At 43.1% G+C, this 25,120-nt stretch overlaps 2 protein-coding genes across 2 annotated transcripts; both read right to left on the reverse strand.

Annotated features, from left to right (window-relative positions):
* Positions 1-4,697: 4,697 nt before the first annotated feature.
* Positions 4,698-20,952, reverse strand: LOC112070418 (phosphoglucomutase-like protein 5). The gene is made up of 6 exons (XM_024137829.2): positions 20,156-20,952; positions 8,823-8,985; positions 6,120-6,266; positions 5,835-5,960; positions 5,529-5,719; positions 4,698-4,856 (listed from the first exon to the last, which is right to left on the reverse strand). The coding sequence occupies exons 1-6, from the start codon at positions 20,411-20,413 to the stop codon at positions 4,698-4,700; spliced, it is 1,044 nt and encodes a 347-aa protein (XP_023993597.2). The 5' UTR covers positions 20,414-20,952.
* Positions 20,953-23,165: 2,213 nt separating this feature from the next.
* LOC112070416 (forkhead box protein D5-B-like) lies at positions 23,166-24,656 on the reverse strand. Its single transcript, XM_024137827.2, has one exon. It carries the CDS (start codon positions 24,565-24,567, stop codon positions 23,266-23,268), a length of 1,302 nt encoding a protein of 433 aa, XP_023993595.1. The 5' UTR covers positions 24,568-24,656; the 3' UTR covers positions 23,166-23,265.
* Positions 24,657-25,120: the final 464 nt, after the last annotated feature.

The following is a 25,120-nucleotide window of genomic DNA, read 5'->3' on the forward strand; positions in this document are numbered from 1 at the left end:
ATTCCATTTTTTAAAATCCTAAAAATCTCCCTACTCCTTGCCGATGACAAGCATACCCATAACATGATGCAGCCACCACCATGCTTGCAGATATGAAGAATGGTACTAAGTGATGTGTTGTGCTGGATTTTCCCCAAACATAACACTTTGTATTCAGAACATAAAGTTATTTTCTTTGCCACATTTTTAGCAGTTTTACTTTAGTGCCTTATCGCAAACAGGACGCATGTTTTGAAATATTTCTATTCTGTACAGGATTCCTTCTTTTCACTCTGTCAATTAGGTTAGTATTGTGGAGTGAATACTATGTTGTTGATCCATCCTCAGTTTTCTCCTATCACAGCCATTAAATGACCAATTACCATTGGTCTCATGTTGAAATCCCTGAGAGGTTTCCTTCTCTAGAGTTTGATGAATCATGCTTTCACCATCTGGCAATCCAACGGACTAATCTGGGTTGGCGGATGCCAGGAGAATACTGCCCGAATGCATTGTACCTAACTGTAAAGTTCTGGTGAGTAGGCATAATGGTCTGGGGTGCTTTTCATGGTATCGGGGCGGATACGCCCCTATAGTTCCAGTGAAGGGAACCTTCAACGCTATATTGCATACATTGATATTCTAAGGATGATTCTGTGCTTCCAATTTTGCAAAAATTTGGGAGAGGCCCTTTTCTGTCTCCAGCTTCGAACAATGCCCTCGCATGTTCACAAGCCGCAGGTACATACAGAATGGTCTTGTTCGCCAGGATCAGTGGTGGAGATCTTCACTGGGCTGCACAGAGCCCTGACCTCAACAACCCATACGAACACCTTTGGGGATGAATTTGGAATGCTGACTGCGAACCAGGCCTAATGCCAATACATCATGTCCCACGACCGTCACTAATTGTCCGCCACCTGACGCTTAGAGATCTTATTATTCTCTATGTTTGGTCTTAGGTCAGGTGTGACTCGGGTGGGAAACGTCTATGTTTTCTCTAATTTCTTTGTTTTGTGGCCGAGTGTGGTTCCGCGAATCAGAGGCAGCTGTTCTATGTTGTCTTCTGATTGGGTTGAGATCAATATATAAGTTGGTAAATTTATTTCCTTTGTTTGGGTTTTTGTGGGATTCTTTCGTTTTCTGTTTTAGTGTCTGGTGCCTTGACAGAACTGTTTCGCTTTTGTTTTTTTGTCTTTTTATTATTTTTGTTTTGGTGTCATCAATAAATAAGACGATGTACGCTACCACGCTCCTTTGCGGCTTGGGTCCACTCTTCGCTTCTACAATGATGGGAGCCTGTTACTACTAATGCTATTGTGGCTAAATGGAAGGGGGTCCCACAGTAAGTTTTCAAACATCTTAGTGAATAAGCTTCCCCAGAAGAGTTGAGGTGTTATATTGCAGAAAAGGGTGACCTAACTCCATATTAATGCATTTGTTGTAATTAGCATATAGTAGTTTCATATGACATCGCTATATAGCATAAACAATGGTGTTGGAATTGTAAGAATCAACAATTCATAATCTTGTTTGCTCTGATATCTGTGTGCATGTACGAAGCTAACTGGGGTCATGTAGACATTGATAACAGAACGACAATTGTGGTAGAGTCTCCTTTTGAGAGCCAACAGTCACAGATTCAGCAGTCACAGAGCCATAGTAAACGAGAGCCACAGTCACAGAGACACGAGTCACTAGAGTCATGGTCAAACAGAGTTACAGTCACAGAGCCACAGTCACACACGTCAGAGGCCACACGTCCAGAGGCCACGGATCACAGAGACCGGTCAGAGTTCAGTCACAGAGCCACAGTTCATTCAGGGCCACAGAGATAACTTGTGTGAGATGAGGAGAGCAACCACCGACTTTGACCTATGTGATAATGACTGGAAAAGATGACTGAATTTTCTAAGCATTTCACTGAAGTTTACAAGCTGTTGTAGTTTGCGCCACGTGACATAAACTTTGATTTGATTTGATTCCCACAGGCAAAGACCCTGGGACTTGGGAGGAAGGCCGGTCCCATCGATGGCAGCTACCGGGAATATTGAGAGTTTTTTTGAATGACAAGTTTTAAAGAAAACATGGATAGCTGCTGGGGCTAACTGAAAGGACTAATGGTGGCCAACCGTCCTCACCTCAGTTAATTAATTACAATCTTGTATTTGGTGATAGCACCTGTTAACAAATGCATGATATTCTCAAAGTGCTCAATTACAACCTAAGCAAGAAGCAGCAAGCAGAAGTACTCTGGGGCAAGAAAAATGACTTAGGTAGGAAGACATCCATCGATCCTTTTAACTTACCTGACCAGCTGGCAAGATTGACAGCATTATAGTTCAAATAATCCCTCACCTCATTGGCCACGTTGAATTTGACCCCAACAGTGCTCCCCCGGGGCCTCTGGGTCTTGTGACTTGGCCTGTCGAAGGATGAAGTTTCCACCTAATGGCCTTGGATCTTCCTGTATGATGTCCAGGATCACAGCATTGGTTGTGACACGAAAGTGCCGTCTCGTTGGCAATCACCAGACCGGCCAATCTGACAGACACTCAGACAGACAGAGAAGAGTTGAATGGAACTTTCAGTGAATGATCATCTTCATTCTGGACTATCCTTCATATATCGAGGTGATCATACTCTTACCTTCGAAACAGGTGTAGGGATATCTTGTTAACGATACGATCAATTGTACAATGCATTATTATTTCAACACTAAGCATATACAAAATTGCAACTCAGTATAAAAATACCTATTATTGTAGCTTAGCTCAGGAGTAGCTTCAGCCTACAGAGTGATCTTCATTCACATTTCTTTATGTATATATTTTAGAAACTGGTCCATAGCTTTCCAGAAGCGTCCAGAAGTTGGCACGGCTGATGAAGGGAAGGATGCAGACCGTACTATACCACACCATCAGACCTCGTGTTACATTCCGACGTCATACTTGGGCAATAGTCTCACATGGTTTTGAGCCCTTAGGCTAGGCGTTCTTCACTACTGCTAAATGAAAGTGTCCTCATTATCCAAGGGCGAATTCATTTTTATGAACGTCGGAGCATCTCTCACTTTGAATATAAGTAATCTCTCGACATATCGTGTCTGGTTGGAGACCAATGAAACAAATATTTTAAAGTATATTGTATACTGTGCTCTTCAGAAATATCTTACCGAATTCACATTCGTCTGGTTTCCGTACTTATTCCCACCATTTTGTTGTGTTCACATGGCACATGAATTGCTCAAAACGGATAAATATATAGTTTTTTCTTCAACCCATCTACTACAATACCAGCTAATAATCCAAAGTGAAACGAAATGATATATTACATGTTTGCAAAATTGATTGAAAATGAAAGTACAGACTCTGCATTTACATAAGTATGTCACACCACCCTGAAGTCATATACTTTTGTAGAAGCACATTTGGCGCAGACACCTGGCCTTGTAGGATCAATCAGCGCCCTTTGGCACCTTACATCTGACCATGCCACTGTCCGCACAACCTGTTATACCACGGCCTATCATCATTCCAGTACTCTGCCCCAGTCATTTTCAAAAATATTTGTTCACAGGTCTTCAGCGCCCATCGCATGTATTATCTCTGAGTTTGTCGCTTTTGTGCCACTACAACTGATGGTATCCCCAAGCCTTGACGCTGATGGCAGGGAGGGAGGCGAATGTCGCGTGGCAGGAAAGGAAAGTGGACGAGGGATGGAAAGCCGATAAGGTAGGCAGGAGACGATTTGGCTGGGCAGCAAAAAACTGGACCGATCTCAAAACAAATACATTCCCCTCAGATTTTCCTTTGGCACTTCACCAGGTTGATATCGCATAGATCTGAGAACATGTACTTTCCCACAGTCTCTGGCGGAATTGGTAACGGCCTAACGGGAATGGCCAGTCAAGGCAGACATGCGGATAAAACACGCTGCACACTTGGGCCAGGCTTTAGGAGCTAGCAGGGCCTTCAGAAAGTATTCATTACCCTTGACTTTTTCCACATTTGTTGTGTTACAGCTGAATATTCAAAATGGATTTAACATCCCCAAAAATTACCAGTTCTAAAATTTTGCAAATGTATTTAAATGAAATACATAAATATTAATTTTACTTAGTATTCACTGTGACTGTGCTGTGGCTCTGTGACTGTGGCACTGTGACTGTGGCCTCTGTGACTATGGCTCTGTGAGCTGTGACATCTGTGACTGTGTCTGTGGCTCTGTGACTGTGAATCTGTGCCCTGTGACTCTGTGACTGGTGAATCTGTGACTGTGGCTCTGCAAAGAACTCTACAACAATGTCTCTCTTTATCCCTGTGTACATGAACCCCTGAAGTCAATACGTTGTAGAAGCAGTACTTTGGCAGTGATTATAAGTGGTGAGATGTCATGGGTAAGTCTTAAGAACTTTCCACACGCGGATTGTGCAAACATTTACCCATTATTCTTTTTAGAATCTTAAGCTCTGGCAATTGGTTGTTTATAAATTGATCGACAACGATTATCAGGTCGTTGCCATATATTTTTCAAGTAGATTTCGGTCAAAACTATGACTGTAGCTTAGGTGTTGATGAGAAATACGGAAGTTGAAAAATGATAAAGTCCTGTGGAGCATTTCCCCCAGCAGCCATCCACACCTGATTATATTTTCCCTTTTGAACCCAAAGACAAAAAGGGCACAGGGTAAACGGACAGTGGTGTGTGTGTGTGTCCTACCTGTCTAGGGCAGTGCTGGTTGCCATACTCCTAGCGAAGCCCCTAAGCCCCAGCTGTCTGAAGTAGGGGATACAGGAGAGATTTGCAGCCATGACAGCCAAGGAGTCTGACGGGTTCACAAAGAAACCATTCTCACCCAGGATCATATACCGGTCCTGCGAATACACACACCAATACATACCCTCTTCAACCATACAACAATCCATGGAGACCTAACCAATACATCATTGATAAAAACATAATCTAATGCTCCAATAAAGAAAGTATGTTAAAGATGAATATCGTTGTTACTCCCGTCCAGTTGATAAACTGTTGTTTTAATTGCATCTGTCACGATCAAATCAAATGTATGGGACACCTACTTCCTACTAAGATGCATCATCGTGAGCACCGGGGGAGGGCTCCAATAGGACGCAATACAGTAACATAATTCTCCTGATGCTAGGCTAGGTAATTGAGTTAGGCTAATGTGCGTGAGCATGGCATTGCTAGAAATTACTATGTGGAAAAAATGTAACGTTTGTTTTGTCACAGATATTAGCTGGTTCCATTGCATAACATCCTGTTATTGACCAGCATATAAATACAGACAAAAACATGGCAATTCCAAGTTCCCAAGTTCCCCTGTGTCCACATAGGTCCAGTGCTTGATTTGGCTTGCTGTCATGGAACCAAAGGAATAGTCCCAAAAGTGTAAACCCTGCCCATTTTAGCAGATTCAAACATGGTCCTCAAACATGCTCATCAGCTCTCCAGAATGTGTATTCTAGTACTTTGCATTATTACATCCACTGTTTCTCTCCTCCTCTCAGTTTCAGCTGTCTCACCCCGTCTGCATCGAGCGCAGCTCCGAAGCCAAAGTCTCCACCCTTCATGGCATCGACCAATGGGGCTGCATATGTGAGGCTGGGCTCTGGAGGCCGGCCCCCAAAGTCCTCCAGGGGGACACAGTTGACGGCAGCGTTGGCAGGAGCCCCCAGCTCATCACACAGGATACGCCGCACATACGGACCCATCACTGACAATAGAATAGAAAATAATCAAATAGAATAGAACACCATGAACATACCGTACAGCAGTGAGCGCCTGATACAATACTGTTACCAGTTTGGTCTTTACGAGTGTTGTCTTACCTCCATTCATGGCGTCTACGCGTATCTTCAGCTGTTCAGGTCCTGTCAGAAGGCTCTTGATGGCGCTGAAGTCAAAGATGGTTCTCAGCAGGTTGAGGTACACCTCCACTGAGTCCACTATCTCAACTACCAACACACAGGACAGGAGAGGAGTCTAGTGTGTATCTGCATGTGTATATCCACCCAATAGTACATATGCTACTTTGCATGCAAGAACAGAGTGTATGTGTGGTGAGACTGAGTGTAGCATGGCACGTGTGTGCGCTCTGTGTGTGTGTCCAGTACCTCTGAATGGTTTGAACTTGTTCTCCAGGTCAAAGTCGTGGCGTCCCAGTCTGGCCAGGTCAATGCGGAGGTCAGGACAGATGGTGTACTCCTCCAGGGTCCTGCTCACCTGGGCAATCTTCTCCATCACTGTGTCCGAAGACGGGCCTATCGGGGGGAGAGGACAGTTACCATGGAAACCATTGTTTTCAAATGAAGTGGCCTATTGCTGGTCTATTGTTGTTGTTTAACAAGAGTMATAGAAGTCTATGGTGTGTGTTAGAAATAAGGCATCACCGTTGAGTATTCATAAGAAGTTAAATAACATTTTTCTCTATATTGAGAAGTCATATTATATATACTATACATACAAAAGTATGTGGACAGGACACCGCTTCAAATTATTGGATTCAGCTATTTCAACCACACCCGTTGCTGACAGGTGTATAAAATTGAGCACACAGCCATGCAATCTCCATATACAAACATTGGCAGTAGAATGGCCTTACTGAATTGCTCTGTGACTTTCAACGTTGCACCGTCATCACCTTTCCAACTTGTCAGTTAGTCAAATTTCTGCCCTGCTAGAGCTGCCCCAGTCAACTGTAAGTGCTGTTATTGTGAACTGGAAACGCCTAGGAGCAACAACGGCTCAGCCGCAAAGTGGTAGGCCACAGGAGCTCACAGAACGGGACCGCCGACTGCTGAAGTGTGTAGAACGTAAAAATRGTTTGTCCTCGGTTGCATCACTCTCTACCGAGTTCAAACTGCCTCTGGAAGCAACGTCAGCACAATAACTGTTAGTCAGGAGCTTCATGAAATGGGTTTCCATGGCCAAGCAGCCGCACACAAGCCTAAGATCACCATGCGCAATAGGAAGCGTCAGCTGGTGTGGTGGAAAGCTCGCTGCCACTGGACTCTATAGCAGTGGAAACTAGTTCTCTAGAGTGATGAATCATGCTTCACCATCTGGCAATCCAACGGACTAATCTGGGTTTGGCGGATGCCAGGAGAACTACCMGCCCGAATGCATTGTACCAACTGTAAAGTTTGGTGGAGTAGGAATAATGGTCTGGGGCTGTTTTTCATGGTTCGGGATACGCCCCTTAGTTCCAGTGAAGGGAAACCTTAACGCTATAGCATACAATGATATTCTAGATGATTCTGTGCTTCCAACTTTGCAACAATTTGGGGAAGGCCCTTTCCTGTCTCAGCTTGACAATGCCCCCATGCACAAAGCGAGGTCCATACAGAAATGGTTTGTCGCGATCAGTGTGGAAGATCTTCACTGGGCTGCACAGAGCCCTGACCTCAACCCCATCGAACACCTTTGGGATGAATTGGAATGCTGACTGCGAACCAGGCCTAATCGCCCAACATCAGTCCCCGACCTCACTAATTGTCACGCCCTGACCTTAGAGATCCTTATTATTCTCTATGTTTGGTTAGGTCAGGGTGTGACTCGGGTGGGAAAGTCTATGTTTTCTATTTCTTTGTTTTTGGCCGAGTGTGGTTCCCAATCAGAGGCAGCTGTCTATCGTTGTCTCTGATTGGGGATCATATATAAGTTGTAATTTTCCTTTTGGGTTTTGTGGGATCTTGTTTTCTGTTTAGTGTCTGTGCCTGACAGAACTGTTCGCTTTTGTTTTTTGTCTTTGTTATTTTGTTTTGGTGTCATCAATAAAAAGACGATGTACGCCTACCACGCTGCGCCTTGGTCCACTCTTCCTTCTACAAATGAGGGCCGTTACACTAATGCTATTGTGGCTAAATGGAAGGGGGTCCCCACAGTAAMGTTCCAACATCTAGTGAAAAGCCTTCCCAGAAGAGTGGAGGCTGTTATAGCAGAAAAGGGGGACCAACTCCATATTAATGCAGTGTATTAGCAATATAGTGTATTAGCAATGCATAATATGCTATACAATGTGGGAAATTGTAAGAATCAAATCAAATTTGATTTGCTACTGGGATCATGTAGAAGCTACTGGGGTCATGTAGACATTGATAAAGAAGACATTGTGTAGAGTCCTTTTGAGAGCCACAGTCACAGATTCACAGTCACAGAGCCATAGTCACAGAGCCACAGTCACAGAGCCACYGTCACAGAGTCARGGTCACAGAGTTACAGTCACAGAGCCACAGTCACAGAGCCACAGTCACAGAGCCACAGTCACAGAGCCACGGTCACAGAGTTACAGTCACAGAGCCACAGTCACAGGGCCACAGAGATAACTTGTGTGAGATGAGGAGAGCAACACCACTTTGACCTATGTATATGACTGGAAGATGACTGAAATTTTAAGCATTTCACTGAAAGTTCTACAGCTGTTGTATTCTGCGCACGTGACAAATAAACTTTGATTTGATTTGATTCCACAGCAAAGCCCTGGGGACTTGGGAGGAAGGCCGGTCCATGATGGCACTCCGGGAATATGAGAGTTTTTTTAATGAAAGTTTTAAAGAAAACATGGATAGCTGCTGGGGCTATGAAAGGACTATGGTGCCAACTCCCTCACCTCAGTTAATAAATCACCAATCTTGTATTTGTATAGCACCTTTAACAAATGCATATATCTCAAAGTGCTCAATTACAACCTAAAGCCAAGAAGAGCAAGCAGAAGTATCTGGGGCAAGAAAAATGACTTAGGTAGGAAGACATCCATCGATCCTTTAACTTACTGACAGCTGGCAGATTGACAGCWATTAGTCAAATAATCGCCTCACCTCCATTGGCCACGTTGAATTTGACCCCAAAGTCTCCCCCGGGGCCTCCTGGGTTGTGACTGGCTGTCAGGATGATTCCACCAATGGCCTTGATCTTCCTGATGATGCAGGACACAGCAGGGGTGGACAGGAGGCCGTTGTGGCCAATCACCAGACGGCCAATCTGACAGACACACAGACAGAGAGAGAGTTGAAGGAACTTCAGCTGAATGAATCTCATTCTGGGACCTATCTTCATATAGAGGTGATTACTTTACTTGAACATGTAGGGATATAGTACATACAGTAATTGTACAATGCATTATTATTCAACACTAAAGCATATACAAAAATTGCAACTCAGTAATAAAAATACCTATTATTGTAGACTAGCTCAGTGTAGCTTCAGCCTACAGAATGATTTCATTCACATTTCTATATTTTTTAGAACTGGTCATCTTTCCAGAAGCGTCCAGAAGTTGGCACCGATGAAGGGAAGGATGCAGACGTACTACCACCCTCAGACTCGGTTACATTCCAGACGGTCATCTTGGGCAAAGTCTCACATGTTTTGGCCCTAGGCTAGCGTTTCAACTACTCTAAATAAAAGTGTCCTCATTCACGGGGAATTCATTTTTATGACGTCGGAGCAATCTCCTCACTTTGAATAAAGTAATATTGAATTGTGTCTGGTTGACAATGAAACCAAATATTTAAAGGATATGTATAGTGCCTTCAGAAAGAATTCACACCGTTGACTTATTCCACATTTTGTTGTGTTACAGCCTGAATTCAAAACGGATYAAATATATAGTTTTTCTCACCCATCTACACACAATACCCCATAATAACAAAGTGAAAGAAATGTATATACATGTTTGCAAATTGATTGAAAATGAAATACAGAAACATCTCATTTACATAAGTATTCACACCCCTGAGTCAATACTTTGTAGAAGCACATTTGGCAGACACCGCTTTAGATCAATAGCGCCCTTTGCACTTTACATCTGCCATGCCCTGTCAGCAACCCTGTTATAGGCCTATCATCATTCCATACTCTGCCCCCAGCATTTCACAAATATTTGTTCAAGGTCTTCCCAGCGCTTATATCCTGAGTTTGGCTTTTGGCCACTAAACTGACTGGGTATCCCCCAAGCCTTGAGTGAGGCAGGGAGGGAGGCGAATGTCGCGTGGGCAGGAAAGGAGTGGACGAGGGATGGAACAGCCGATAAGGTAGGCAGGAGACATTTGGCTGGGCCAGCAAAAAAACTGACCCATCTCAAAACAAATACATTCCCCTCAGATTTTCCTTTGGCACTTCACCAAGSTTGATATCGCATAGATCTGAGAACACTGTCCTTTCCAAGTGCTCTGCGGAATTGGGTAACGGCCTAACGGGTAATGGCCAGTCAAGCAGACATGCGCAAACACACGCTGACACTTGGACAGGCTTTAGGAGCTACAGMGCCTTCAGAAAGTATTCATACCCCTTGACTTATTCCACATTTGTTGTGTTACAGCCTGAATTCAAAAWGGATTACATCCCCCAAAAATTCACCAGTCTTCAAATTTTGCAAATGTATTTAAAATGAAATACATAAATATTAATTTTACATTAAGTATTCACTGTGACTGTGACTGTGGCTCTGTGACTGTGGCACTGTGACTGTGGCTCTGTGACTATGGCTCTGTGACTGTGAATCTGTGACTGTAACTGTGGCTCTGTGACTGTAACTCTGTGACTGTGAATCTGTGACCCTGTGACTCTGTGACTGTGAATCTGTGACTGTGGCTCTCAAAAGAACTCTACACAATGTCCTCTTTATCAATGTGTACATGACCCCCTGAGTCAATACGTTGTAGAAGCACCTTTGGCAGTGATTATAGCTGTGAGATGTCATGGGTAAGTCTCTAAGAACTTTCCACACCCGGATTGTGCAACATTTACCCATTATTCTTTTTAGAATTCTTCAAGCTCTGGCAAATTGGTTGTTTATAATTGATCGACAACGATTATCAGGTCTTGCCATATATTTTCAAGTAGATTTCGGTCAAAACTATGACTTAGCCACTCAGGAACATTCTCTGTCTTCTTGGTAAGCAACTCCAGTGTAGATTTGGCCTTGTGTTATAGGTTACTGTCCTGCTGGAAATTAATCTCCCAGTGTCTGAGGGAAAGCAGAATGAACCAGGTTTTCCTCTAGGGATTTTGACTGTGGTTAGCGCCATTCCGTTTCTTTTTATCCTGAAAAACTCCTCAGTCCTTAACAATTACAAGCATACCCATAACACAATGCAGCCACCACTATGCTTGAAAGTATGGAGAGTGTTACGCAGTAATGTGTTGTATTGGATTTGTTCCAAACATAACATGTTGTATTCAGGACAAGAAGTTAATTGCTTTTCCACATTGTTTGCAGTTTAACTTCAGTGCCTTGTTGCAAACAGGATGCATGTTTTGGAATATTTTATTATGTACAGGCTTCCTTATTTTCACTCTGTCAATTAGGTTAGTATTGTTGCGTAACTACAATATAGTTGAACCATCCTCAGTTTTCTCCTATCACAGCCATTAAACTCTGCAACTGTTTTATAGTCACCAGTGGCCTCATGGTGAAATCCCTGAGCTGTTTCCTTCCTCTCCGACAACTGAGTTGGGAAGGACGTCTGTATCTTTGTAGTGACTGGGTATATTGATACACCATCCAAAGTGTAATTAATAACTTKATTATTCTCAAAGGGATATTCAATGTCTGCTCTTTTTTTTTTTACCCATCTACCAAGSTAAATCTACCATTTACCCTTCTTTGCAAGGCACTGGAAACCTCCCTATTCTTTGTGTTTGAATCTGTGCTTGAAATGCACTGCTCAACTGAGAGACCTTACAAATAATTGTATGTGTGGGGTACAGAGATGAGGTAGTCATAAAAAAATCATGTTAAACCCTATTATTGCACACAGAGTGAGTCCATGCAACTTATTATGTAACTTGTTAAGCAYATTRTTACCCCTGAACTTATTTATGTTTGTCATAACAAAACATTTCAGCTTTTCATTTTTTATTAATTTGTAAACATATTGTGTGTAAGCCAGTGACACAACATCTCAATTTAATCTATTATAAATTCAGGCTGTAACACAACAAAATGTGGAAAAAGTCAAGGGGTCTGAATACTTTCTGAAGGCACTCTAAATCATATTGAAATCATATTGTGATTATTATTATTATTTGACCCTGCTGGTCATCTATGAARGTTTGAACATCTTGGCCATGTACTGTTATAATCTCCACCTGGCATAGCCAGAAGAGTACTGGCCACTCCAGCCTGGTTCATCTCTAGGGTTCTTCCTAGGTTCCTGCCTTTCCAGGGAGTTTTTCCTAGCCACCGTGCTTCTACATCTGCATTGCTTGCTGTTTGGATTTTAGGCTGGGTTTCTGTATAGCACTTTGTGACATTGGCTGATGTAAAAATGACTTACTTAAGGCAAAAATGAAAGGAGGGTGCTTGGGTAGGCGTATAACGCAAGCTAATTAGCAACTACTTTGTTATGCTAAACCTTCCCCTAACCCTAACCTTAAAACCTTTTAGCTAACCTTTCCCCTAACCCTAACCTAACTTCTAAGCTTAACCCTATCCTTAACCCCAACTCTAACCCCTAGAGATAGCTAATGATAGCATCAGTCACCTAGCCACCTAGCTAACAATAGCCACAACAAATTGGAATTCGTAACATATCATACGTTTTTTGCAAATTCGTAACCTATTGTATGAATTGCAATTCATATCATATCAWACGAATTGTAATTCGTAACATATGATACGAATATGATGGATTAATACATACAATACGAAACGTAACATAAGAAATGGAGTGTCTCAGATTTACATAGAGTATAGTACGAAATTCTCTTGCGACTACATTGATATTTATTCTGTTGTTGGAGTATACTCAGACCATTCCAACACAGAAAATATGATTTTTAACATAGTTAATTACAWTTTTTTTGGAAGGAAAACAATGAATTCTAGGTCATATTTCATAGAAGTCTGGAAACACTGGACAGTTACTTTAAAACCAGATATTGTTGTTCTCTAAATGAAACTACCCCTCCAGCCGTCTGGCCGTGTTGGTGGCTAACCGTCATTAATTGAGACAAGTACTGTATGTAGCCCTATGTCATGTGGCAAATCTTCCTCATTAGAGAYCCTTATCTTTTGCTTAGTGTACCTCCCCCCAAACCTAATAGTTTGTTCATAGCAGAATTCTCTGACCTTCGGGCTTTGGCGATGCCTAAGTAAGACAGTTATTATTCTTGGAGATCTAAACATTCATGTGTGTTGCCCAAATAATGTGCTAGCTGGGAATATTTTTTTACCTGATTTTTTACCTACACACAACCAAGGCCATACTGTTGATCTGGTGCTGTCCTATGGTCTGAATATTGACAACTTGGAAACTATTGATGTGTGTGTCTCTGACCATCTCAGTATTGTTTTTTTAAATGCTTTTTAAAATGTTTTCTGCCAAAGTCTCACCTTAAATAATCTGCCAGAGTCTCACTTTAAATAATCTGCCGAGTCTCACTTTAAATCATCTGCCAGAGTCTCACTTTAAATCATCTGCCAGTCTCACTTTAAATAATCTGAGAGTGTCACTTTAAATAATCTGCCAGTCTCACTTTAAATAATCTGCCAGTCTCACTTTAAACCATCTGCCAGAGTCTCACTTTAAATCATTGCCAGAGTCTCACCTTAAATCATCAGCCAGTCTCACTTTAAATAATCTGCCAGAGTTCACCTTTAATAATCTGCCAGACTCTCACTTTAAATAATCTGCCAGAGTCTCAATTTAAATAATCTGCCAGTCTCACTTTAAATCATCTACCAGAGTCTCACCTTAAATGATCATACTCGTGCTTTAAAAAAGGAATTTAGGAAGGCTGGAAGCAATGGAAGACCTGACACCTTCAAGTATTCTATGAGATAATGAAGGATTTGATGAGAAATTACAAAATTGAGGTTAAGGATGCAAGAGCGAACTACTTCTCTACCCTGATCTCTGAGAAAATTCTGTTTTAAGACAATTGTGTGTGTTGTTCTTGGATGTGGTCCCTACTAGACTACTAAAATATGTTATGCATACTGTTACATTATGTCTATTGTAAATAGCTCTCTGGCTCCTTTCCAGCCTATTTGAACTGCTCTGGTTCAACCTCTCCTTAAAAGCCCAATCTAGACCTTACTCACTGAGTAATTATCTCTTATCTCTAAACTTCATTTGTATCCAAGTTTAGAAAACGTTGTTTTTAAGCAATTGGTGGCTCATTGAGTATGTACAACTTATTCGAACAATTCCAGTTGGCTCGCCACCTTCACAGCATGGAAACTTCTTTATTGAAAGTTAGTAATGACCTTCTGTTGACTACCGATTCCCGTGAATGATCTATCGTAGTTCTTTTGGAACTCAGTTTGATAACATTCTTGTCCACCGGCGGGAGAGGTGGGTGGGAATCTCCGGCGTTGCCCTCGATTGGTTCAGGTCATATTTGAGTTGCAGACGTTTCTCGGTGAGCATGGGGGTTAGATAAAGCTAGCCTGGCTACACACAAGTGTCTAGCTGACATTGAATGTTGGATGTCTGACAACCTTTCTCCAGCTCAATGATAAGAAATCCAAGTATTTTTGATTTATCCCCATCTTGATAGAACCCAGATTGAAAATAGCCTTGGCCTATATCCACCAATGTACGCTGCTGACAGAACCTTGGTCCTATACTCACCAATGTAGGCCTGACAGAACCCTTGGTCCTATATCCACCATGTAAAGCTGCCTGACAGAACCTTGTCCTATATCACATGTAAGCTCTGACAGAACCCTTGGTTCTTTGAACCTGATCTGAACTTCAAATCAAATCAAATGTTTTCACATACACATGGTTAGCAGATGTTAATGCAAGTGTAGCGAAATGCTTGTGCTTCTAGTTCCGACCATGCAGTAATATCTAACAAGTAATATAACCTAACAATTCCACAACAATACTTATACACACAAGTGTAAAGTGAATACGAATATGTACATAAAATATATAAATGAGTGATGGCCGAACGGCATTGGCAAGATGCAGTAGATGGTATAAGTACAGTATATCCATATGAGATGAGTAATGTAGGGTATGTAACATTATATAAAGTGCGCTAGTGATAAATTGATTACATCAATGTTACATTATTAAAGTGGCTGGAGTTGAGTGAGTATGTTGGCAGCAGCCACTCAATGTTTAGTGATGGCTGTTTAACAGTCTGATGGCCTTGAGATAGAAGCTGTTTTTCAGTCTCTCGGTCCCTGCTTTGATGCACCTGTACTGACCTCGCCTTCTGGATGATAGCGGGGTGAACAGGCAGTGGCTTGGGTGGTTGGTTTCCTTGATGATCTTTATGGCCTTCCTGTGACATCGGGTGGTGTAGGAGTCCTGGAGGGCAGGTAGTTTGCACCCGGTGATGCGTTGTGCAGACCTCACTACCCTCTGGAGAGCCTTCCGGTTATGGGCGGAGCAGCTGCCGTACCAGGCGGTGATACAGCCCGACAGGATGCTCTCGATTGTGCATCTGTAAAAGTTTGTGAGTGTTTTTGGTGACAAGCCGAATTTCTTCAGCCTCCTGAGGTTGAAGAGGCGCTGCTGCACCTTCATCACCACGCTGTGCGTGTGGGTGGACCATTTCAGTTTGTCTGTGATGTGTACGCCGAGGAACTTAAAACTCTCCACCCTCACCACTACTGTCCCGTCAATGTAGATAGGGGGCTGCCCRCTCTGCTGTTTCCTGAAGTCCACGATCATCTCCTTTGTTTTGTTGACATTGAGTGTGAGGTTATTTTCATGACACCACACTCCGAGGGCCCTCACCTCCTCCCTGTAGGCCGTCTCGTTGTTGTTGGTAATCAAGCCTACCACTGTACTGTCGTCTGCAAACTTGATGATTGAGTTGGAGGCGTGCATGGCCACGCAGTCGTGGGTGAACCGGGAGATCAGGAGAGGGCTGAGAACGCACCCTTGTGGGGACCCAGTGTTGAGGATCAGCGGGGTGGAGATGTTGTTACCTACCCTCACCACCTGGGGGCGGCCCGTCAGGAAGTCCAGGACCCAGCTGCACAGGGCGGGGTCGAGACCCAGGATCTCGAGCTTAGGGGCGAGTTTGGAGGGTACTATGGTGTTAAATGCTGAGCTGTAATCGATGAACAGCATTCTCACATAGGTATTCCTCTTGTCCACATGGGTTAGGGCAGTGTGCAGTGTGGTGGCGATTGCATCGTCTGTGGACCTATTGGGGCTGTAAGCAAATTGGAGTGGGTCTAGGGTGTCAGGTAGGGTGGAGGTGATATGGTCCTTGACTAGTCTCTCAAAGCACTTCATGATAACGGAAGTGAGTGCTACAGAATGGTAGTCATTTAGCTCAGTTACCTTAGCTTTCTTGGGAACAGGAACAATGGTGGCCCTCTTGAAGCATGTGGGACAGCAGACGGGGATAAGGATTGATTGAATATGTCTGTAAACACACCAGCCAGCTGGTCTGCACATGCTCTGAGGACGCGGCCGGGGATGCCGTCTGGGCCTGCAGCCTTGCGAAGGCTGCAAAGCTTGCGAAGGTTAACACGTTTAAATGCTTTACTCACGTTGGCTTGACAGTGAAGGAGAGCCTGCAGGTTTTGGTAGCGGGCCGTGTCAGTGCCACTGTATTTGTCCTCAAAGCGAGCAAAAAAGTTGTTTAGTCTTGTCTGGGAGCAAGGCATAGTGATCGCGACGGGGCTGTTTTTTTTTTTTGTAGTCCGTGATTGACGTAGACCCTGCCACATACCTCTCGTGTCTGAGGCCGTTGAATTGCGACTCCACTTTGTCTCTGTGCTGACGCTTAGCTTGTTTGATTGCCTTGCGAGAGGGAATAGCTACACTGTTTGTATTCGGTCATGTTTCCGGTCACCTTGCCCTGACTAAAGCAGTGGTTCGCAGCATTCATTTTGCCCGAATGCTGCCATAAATCCACGGTTTCTGGTTGGGAAATGTTTTAATAGACACTGTGGGTACAACATCACGATGCACTTGTTTAATAAACTCGCACACCGAATCAGCGTATTCGTCAATGTTGTTGTTCGCCGGCAATGCGGAACAATTGGGTAATGCTGCATGTCAGCAGATACCACCACTGCATACCACTGGCTGGTTGCTTCGTGAAGCTTAAGCAGGGTTGGTCCTGGTAGTACCTGATGGGAGACCAGGTGCTGCTGGAAGTGGTTTGAGGGCCAGAGGAGCACTCTTTCCTTCTGGTCTAAACAACAGATCCCAATGCCCCAGGGCAGTGATTGGGGCACTGTCGTGTAAGGGTGCCCAGTCTTTCGGATGGGACATTAATCGGGTGTCCTGACCTCTCTGAGGTCATTAAAGACCCATGGCACTTATCTGTAAGGTAGGGGAGTTAACCCCTGCGTCCTGGCTTAAATTCCACTGCGCCTCTACCATCACGGTCACTAATAATGCCCCAGTTTGCAATTGCGTCATTCATCCCCCTCCCCCTGTAACTATTCCCAGGTCGTGTTTGCAAATGAGAACGTGTTCTCAGTCAACTTACCTGGTCAAATAACGGTAAAAAAAAAGAATATCCCAGTCCATGAAGCGTGGAATCCGATTGGTCGGACCAGCGTTGAAAAGACCTGAGCGCGGGTGCTTCCTGTTTTAGTTTCTGTCTATAGGCTGGGAGCAACAAAATGGAGTCGTGGTCAGCTTTTCCGAAGGGAGGGCGGGGGAGGGCCTTACATGCATCGCGGAAGTTAGAATAACGGTGGGCTGGGGTTTTGCCAGCCTTGGTAGCACAATCGATATGCTGATAGAATTTTGGGAGCCTTGTTTTCAGATTAGCCTTGTTAAAATCCCCGGCTACAATAAATGCAGCCTCAGGATATGTGGTTTCCAGTTTACATTGAGTCCAATGAAGTTCTTTCAGGGCCGTCGATCTGTCTGCTTGGGGGGAATATACACGACTGTGATTATGATCGAAGAGAATTCTCTTGGTAGATAATGCGGTCGGCATTTGATTGTGAGGAATTCTAAGTCAGGTGAACAAAAGGACTTGAGTTCCTGTATGTTGTTATGATCACACCACGTCTCGTTAATCATAAGGCATACACCCCCGCCCTTCTTCTTACCAGAGAGATGCTTGTTTCTGTCGGCGCGATGCGTGAAGAAACCAGGTGGCTGTACCGACTCAGACAGCGTGTATCGAGTGAGCCATGTTTCCGTGAAACAAAGAACGTTACAGTCTCGGATGTCTCTCTGGAATGCTACCCTTTGAGCTACATGTTGTCCCGTGTGGCTCAGTTGGTAGGGCATTATCCTTGGGTTGTGGGTTTGAGTCCCATGGGTGACCAGTATGAAAATGTATACACTCACTACTGTAATTCGCTATGGATAAGATTGTTGACGTAAATGCAATGTCAAGAAGGTTGTCCAGTCCTGCTTTTATCATTTAAGAAATATAMKTAAAGTCAAGTCATTTGTTTCAGTCACTGATCTGGAGAAAGTTATACATGCTTTCATTTCCTCACGTCTACAGTATATTACTGTAACTCCTTGTATAGGCCTATCTGTCTCAGTCAGAAGTCACTCCATTGTCTACAGTTCGTATAAAATGCTACAGCTCGGCTCTTAACCCAATGAGTCCCACCGCGATGCCGGCGAGATTTGCACTTCTAACCCCTTTAAAACACTGTGTTTGAGCTACAGACTTCTTGTTGTACCATTGGATTAGTCTATTTCTTCTGCATTCGTCGGTACAAACCATTAGTCTGTGTGATTAAAGGGGACTGAGCTAAAGCGGTGTTTGTGAGACAATGACAGATTCCGAAGGGGCCCGGGCCGGGTCTTTTTACAAAAACTTATGGAGAGTCCAAATGGTTTGAGCTACAACTATTAAAAGCTTTCTATAAAAAGCMGAGACTCTCACAAACACATAAATGTAACATGTTCTATGACGCTCACAAGCTACACAAGTGCCATTAGAAGGTAAGGGGTTCTTCTACATAGAAGATCACAGGTAACCCCAGGACATAGTATTGTAACAACTCACATAGAAACCTGGACGTGTAGACGTAACATAGTAAACTTAGATCTGGGACCCTCCAATTAGTATGTTACATTTTGTATGGTATATATTCATTTGTGGATGTCCATCATCCGTTGAGTATGATATGTTACGAATTACAATTCATATGTGTCACGGCCGTCAAAAGGATTGGACCAAGGCGCAGCGTGGTATGCGTACATTCTTCTTTAATATAAGAATGAACACTCCTGAACTCCTGAACATCTAGTGAAATGGCTACCCAGACCATTTGCAGTACCCCCCTCTGTACACCACTGCTACTCTCTGTTGTTATCTATGCATAGTCACTTTAATAACTCTACCTACATACTACCTAAACTAACCAGTGCCACTGCACATTGACTTTGTATCGGTACCCCCTGTATATAGTCTCCCTATAGTTATTTTACTGCTGCTCTTTAATTACCTGTTACTTTTATCTCTTATTCTTATTGTATTTTTATAAAACTGCATTGTTGGTTAGGGGCTCATAAGTAAACATTTCACTGTAAGGTTGTATTCGGCGCATGTGACTAATAAAATTTGATTTGATTTCATGTTAGCTAGGTGGCTAACGTTTGCTAGGCTATGAGTTAGGGTTAGGGATTGAGGTTAGGGCTAGGGTTAGGAGTTAAATTAAAGGGTAAAGGTCAGAATTAGGGGAAGGATTAGCTAACATGCTAAGTAGTTGCAAAGTAGCTAAAAAGTTATAAGTAATGTTAGTTGCAATATGCAAATTATCTAAAATGCTAAAGTTGTCCATGATGAGGTTGGAACGTCCAACCTTTGGGTTACTAGACATTTGTTTTATATGGCCATCCTCCTGAAAACCTACTTTTATAAAACAGTTTTTAATGTATGATTTTATATTGCTATTTTGTTTTCCTTCTCCATTTTTCTGTCTGTATCTTTGTAGAACTGTATTTGTTTTTATTTTGCACTTGATGTGAAGCACTTTGTTAACTTGTTATTTTAAAAGCACTCAATAAATAGGTATTATTATTATTATTATTCCCTTTTATCCACCTGACTAGAGATTCAGCCTTATAAACCATAGCCTATACAACCCACGGGCATATGGAGGAACCATTGTTAATCATGCTATTTTTCTGTGCTTAATTTATCATCATCTTTATTAGCATAATCATCATCATTATCATCATCATTATCATTACCAACCCTGAACCTTTCCAAACTTTCTGACATGACATTATTGTCTTACCCCGTTTGCGGCGGCCATCTGCACAATAATCTCGGTGGCGGCTCGGCTGAAGTAGCGTCCGTCGCTGCCCACCACCATGGTACATCCCTGGCGGTCCCTCAGGTCGATGGACGACAGTAAGCTCTGGATGTAGTTCTGCAGGTAGTTCTTCTTGCCCTCGAACACCTCCGTCTTCCGCCGCAGCCCGTTGGTACCAGGCCGCTGGTCATCGAACGGGCTCGTTTGGACCGTTACCACGGGAATGGGGTTCGTCTCCATCCTCCTCACAAGAACACACTGGGAGGGACGCTTCAGCTAGCTATACCGGGGACGCCTCTGTCTGTCACWGAAATTGCAGGTCAGATGCTGGATAGAGGTGGAGAGCCAAACATATGCTGTAGAGACGGACCGTGTTAGAGAAGTGATGTGAGGTCCAGTGATGTCTAGTCCTCCAGAWGTAGGCCCAGCAATTGCGAGGGGAAAAGTGCGCTGACGCAATGACAGCACTCCAGCGCTTTCCTGAGGGATGGCTATTATGCTGATAGGCTAACTTCCCGTCAACAAATTCCTTGTCTTGTCAGCTCGGTTTTTAGATAGGCTAGTTATACTGTACTTTTAACACATGCCTACAGTAAATTTACAGCGAGAGCTTCGGATTTTAAAGTTCAAGTAGGCTACTGTAATGTTAAACCAAGTGTTCTTTTCCGCCTGGCAACTCCCTCTTTTCCAAATAAGTCCGACTTTCCACAAGGACAAGCGCCTGCCAAAATCAAGGAGGGCCAAAAGCCCCTACAATCAGCTGTGCCTCTGGCCAAAAATAGCCGAGTGGAGTGATGGGAGAATTGTGTCGGGTCGGGGCTGTAACCTGACGCTACTTCTGTCCACGACACTTGTCGGTTTGAGTCAAAGCACTAAGCACTGTCAGTGTGCGAGCATAAGCGGTTACCGACCGATCAATGACAATTAACTTTACATATGCGTAAAAGTGATGAGGCAGGACCTGAGGGCGAACTGTTGGATATTGGCATGGCCAAGCAGAACTCTCCTCTGTAGACAATAGGCAATATAGCTCATGGTAAAGTAAAACACCCTAGTTGGTTTTATTATGATACTTTAAACTAATGGACTAGATAAGATGAAATCCACCCCCTTTCCAAAATAACTAAACTGGGAAAAAAGGAGTGCGTCTTATTCAATGGCACTTCTCTCTCTCTGTGTATGTATAAGAGAGAGACATTGCTTTGGCAATGTAAACATATGTTTCACATGCCAATAAAGCCCCTTGAATTMAAATTAATTGAGGGAGAAAGAAAGAGAGACATTATGTGCAGTGTTGCCAACTAATTTTCAGGGTAAGTTGCTAGAGGCAGGTTGATTTGTTGCTAAAAGTGGCTAAATGACGTTGTGATGTCATTGCGGGATAACGTAAATCTGTGTCATTACGTAGAATTCACAATAACGTTACTCAAATTGACTGGCCGGCTCGGCAAAAAAATATGATTTGACATTTGTTCAGGTACAGACTCCCACTCTTTTCTATACTTCTGGCTGTTCAATTTTGATTGAGACATGTTGATTGATGTTGTAAGTTCTGTTCAAGATCAAACATTCGTGACTAACTATATTCATTGGGTTTGGCTCGTCGAACCCGTACTACTGCTGCTGCAGTCAGCCAAAAATGATTTGCTGAAATTGCTGCTGGCCTGCTGCTGCCTGTGCACGAGCTGAGCGCATGCTGGAGACGTCACTCACAATGCACTTTTGCAGCCAGGCACTTGTGTTGTGACTGAGTGTGTGACAGAGAACATCTTTTTGTGTCATTTAGAGGGAACATGCGTGCATTTTAGCATTTTGAGTCACCTTTCAAAAGTTGCTAAAAGTTCCCAATTTTTTTTTTAAAGTGTTTGTTGCTAGGTGCTTTTTGAAAAAAAGTTGCCAGGGTAATCTGAAAAGTTGCTAAATCTAGCAACAAAATTGCTAAATTGGCACCACTGATTATGTGCTGGTTCACTGATGTATAACTTGGTGGACAGCGCAACCATGAGCGAAATAAACTATTGAAAACCGTGCATTGCTAAATGTAAAAAGGCCTAGCGGTCCCATAAGCCTAAAAGTAATTGTATGTATTTGGAATGCATTTATTTCATGCAATAACGTGAAATAAACGATACAAAATATGCAAACACAAAATAGCCTAGCTACAGGTAGGAAACTTTTTCTATGCAATACTGCCACACGGTGGCAGCATTGCATATTGAACTGGCCTATGGCTAGATGCAGATCCAATTTATTTTAATAGGTATTTTTATATGTATTTAACAACAATTAAATTAAATATAGCAAAAAGTGTATTTGCAATGAAACTAAATAGGGAACGAAATTCACACTGACTGACCGGTTTTAGTGAAAAACAAGAGTTCTGTTTCGCTAATTACAGCAAGGACTAACAAAATTGATAACAATAAATATAGCATTATAATAATTCACAATGACAAGAGTTTATTGTTGAGTTTATTTTTACAGGGACAGTGCACATTAATCAACGTTTCAGTAAAAGTGCCGGTTTTAGCCAGCCGGCTAATTTTCCACTGCAGTCCCTAAGATATTAAGTAATTAATATATGTTGCTGTTCAGAGGCCTATTTAGKTTATTTGCTAAGTAAGTCTGCTTGGAAATCTTTAGGTGCAATTATTTCCTCAGGCTATTTTGTTCTAATATAATAAATATTTCGCAGTTAATTTTAAGGTGTAAATACATGTGTTGAAGGAAATAAGTAATCAAAGACAGCAAAAAAAATCTCACGGTATGGTCAAACATATTTATTGTTTCATTTCAATGTCGAAACATTCGGAAAATCACAATACAATGTAGGCCGATTTTCTTTACAATTGGCAAAAGTGTTTCCACTTTTATTTCCATTTTCACATTGACACCATATTTTAACAAATATATTATCAGCCTTCTTATTTACATGAACTTCTTTTGACTTATTCAACATGGAATGAACACAAATAACATGCAGTTTAAATCATTTCTCTGAGAAATGCGTAAACGTGCCTCCATTAGGCCTATATAATTGTATCACTTAGACACAGATATTTATTTGGTTATAGCTACTACAAACAAACACTTTAACAACGAGGATAATACATTTGAATACTCTCTGTTATTAAAGGAGGTGCGCTCAACATTGCACTTGGGCAGAATGGAGTCCTGGGAGTTGGACGCAGGCTCGGAACGAAACAACTAGCGGGGCCCGTGAGGAGATTACCATATTCAATAGAACAATGAGGGTTGGAGTTCTGTGGATTTGTGTTCTGTGGTATAGAAGGAGAGGTTTTACTCATAATGCTTTCAATACTAAATGAACACTTTGTCTGMGTATCGCGCGCAGGCTTCTGTTCTGCAGGTGTTGCTGCGTAAAGTTGCATTCTGAAGTCTCTGGTGGCAACAACCTTACCGCTGCTGCTTATACTCGGGTACGGTAAGTAGGAGGAAGGTGGCATCACGAGCCCGTCCTGAACGGGCATATACGGGAGAGGGGCAGCCGATGCGCTCACTTGGCCTTGAACGCAGTAAGGTCGCACGTAAGGCCGGTAACAGCTGAAGTTTGGGTAAAATATGAGTCCATCTTTCACACACTCCGGCTGGTTTCTCTTAAACCTCTTCCTGCGCCGGAGAAAGCTGCCGTTGTCAAACATGTCCTCAGATGCGGGGTCCAGAGACCAGTAGTTGCCTTTGCCTGGGTTTCCAGGCTCCCTCGGAATCTTTATAAAGCAGTCGTTGAGTGACAGGTTGTGCCTGATGGAGTTCTGCCACGCCGGAAACTTCTCCCGGTAGTAGTGGAACTTGCTGCTAATGAAGTCGCAGATGCCACTCAGTGTCAGTTTCTTCAGAGGACTCTGTAGGATCGCCATGGTGATGAGAGCGATGTAGGAATACGGGGGCTTTACAGAACCATTATGTGGTCTCCCCGATGAAGGCGCGTCTGCACAGAAACTGTTCTCGCTCTCCCCGGACGAGTCGAACTCAGAGCAGTCCAGTTCGGCGCTGGACTCGGCGGAGGAGCTAGGTTCGGTGGTGTTCTCGGTCCGATAGAGACGAAGCRGGCCATGGAGAGGCTCGTCATCTCCAACAATGTCTACCTCATTTGCGTCCAGGGGCAAGCCAGTCTGCTGGGACGCTTCATACTCCTTGGAGAGGGTCATGACTGAGACCACAATGTCCACACACGCGTAAAAGCTCACCTTATCATTAATTCTTAACATGCATAAAAGCGCAAACACCGATGCGTAACAGCGCACACAGATATGTCTTCTCCGACTTTCTAGGCCCCTCCTGTGCCTGTGCTCCTGGTCAGCCTGTCTGTGGTGACCATGGGAGTTTGGGGTTTTTATTAGAGCTGGGCTGTTACCCCCCCAGCTCAGTCCCATTCCCACTCAGACCTATGACAGTAGCCCCTCGCTGCGGGGTGTTAGATGGACCAAGGAGAAAGCTAATGGGGAGGAGAAACCTTACATGCTAATTGGTCTTGTATGCAGACACCACAAAGTTCATGGAGTGAAGCTTCTGAATTAAGAGTGTTCAATGAAATACAATAATAAAATGTATCGACTATAGTTAGCAAATTAGCATTTATTTTTTTAGGGTATAATCAGGATGGTGCTTTAGCAAGATCTACCATGCTTACGCAGGTCTGTCTATAAAATATCGAGTTCCAGACATGGCACATTATTGGGTCTACAAAAAATTGCTATTATCTCGAGTAGGCCTAGTGTTGGCTATGTAAAGTAGCCTACACTTGAGGCAAATGCATTGTGGTCAACTTTATAACCTTAATTGGTATGCAGTATGGTCAACCTTTATTCACAGGGTTTACTTTGAACCGTGGCACATTTCCGGTTCAATTAGGCCTACTAAAAGCAGCACAGTAGCTCGACTGGAAGCGGGGATGCAATGGGAAATTTGAACACCACACCTAACCCC

This window comes from Salvelinus sp. IW2-2015, unplaced genomic scaffold, assembly GCF_002910315.2.
Source record: "Salvelinus sp. IW2-2015 unplaced genomic scaffold, ASM291031v2 Un_scaffold1318, whole genome shotgun sequence".
Classification (NCBI taxonomy): Eukaryota; Metazoa; Chordata; class Actinopteri; order Salmoniformes; family Salmonidae; genus Salvelinus; species Salvelinus sp. IW2-2015.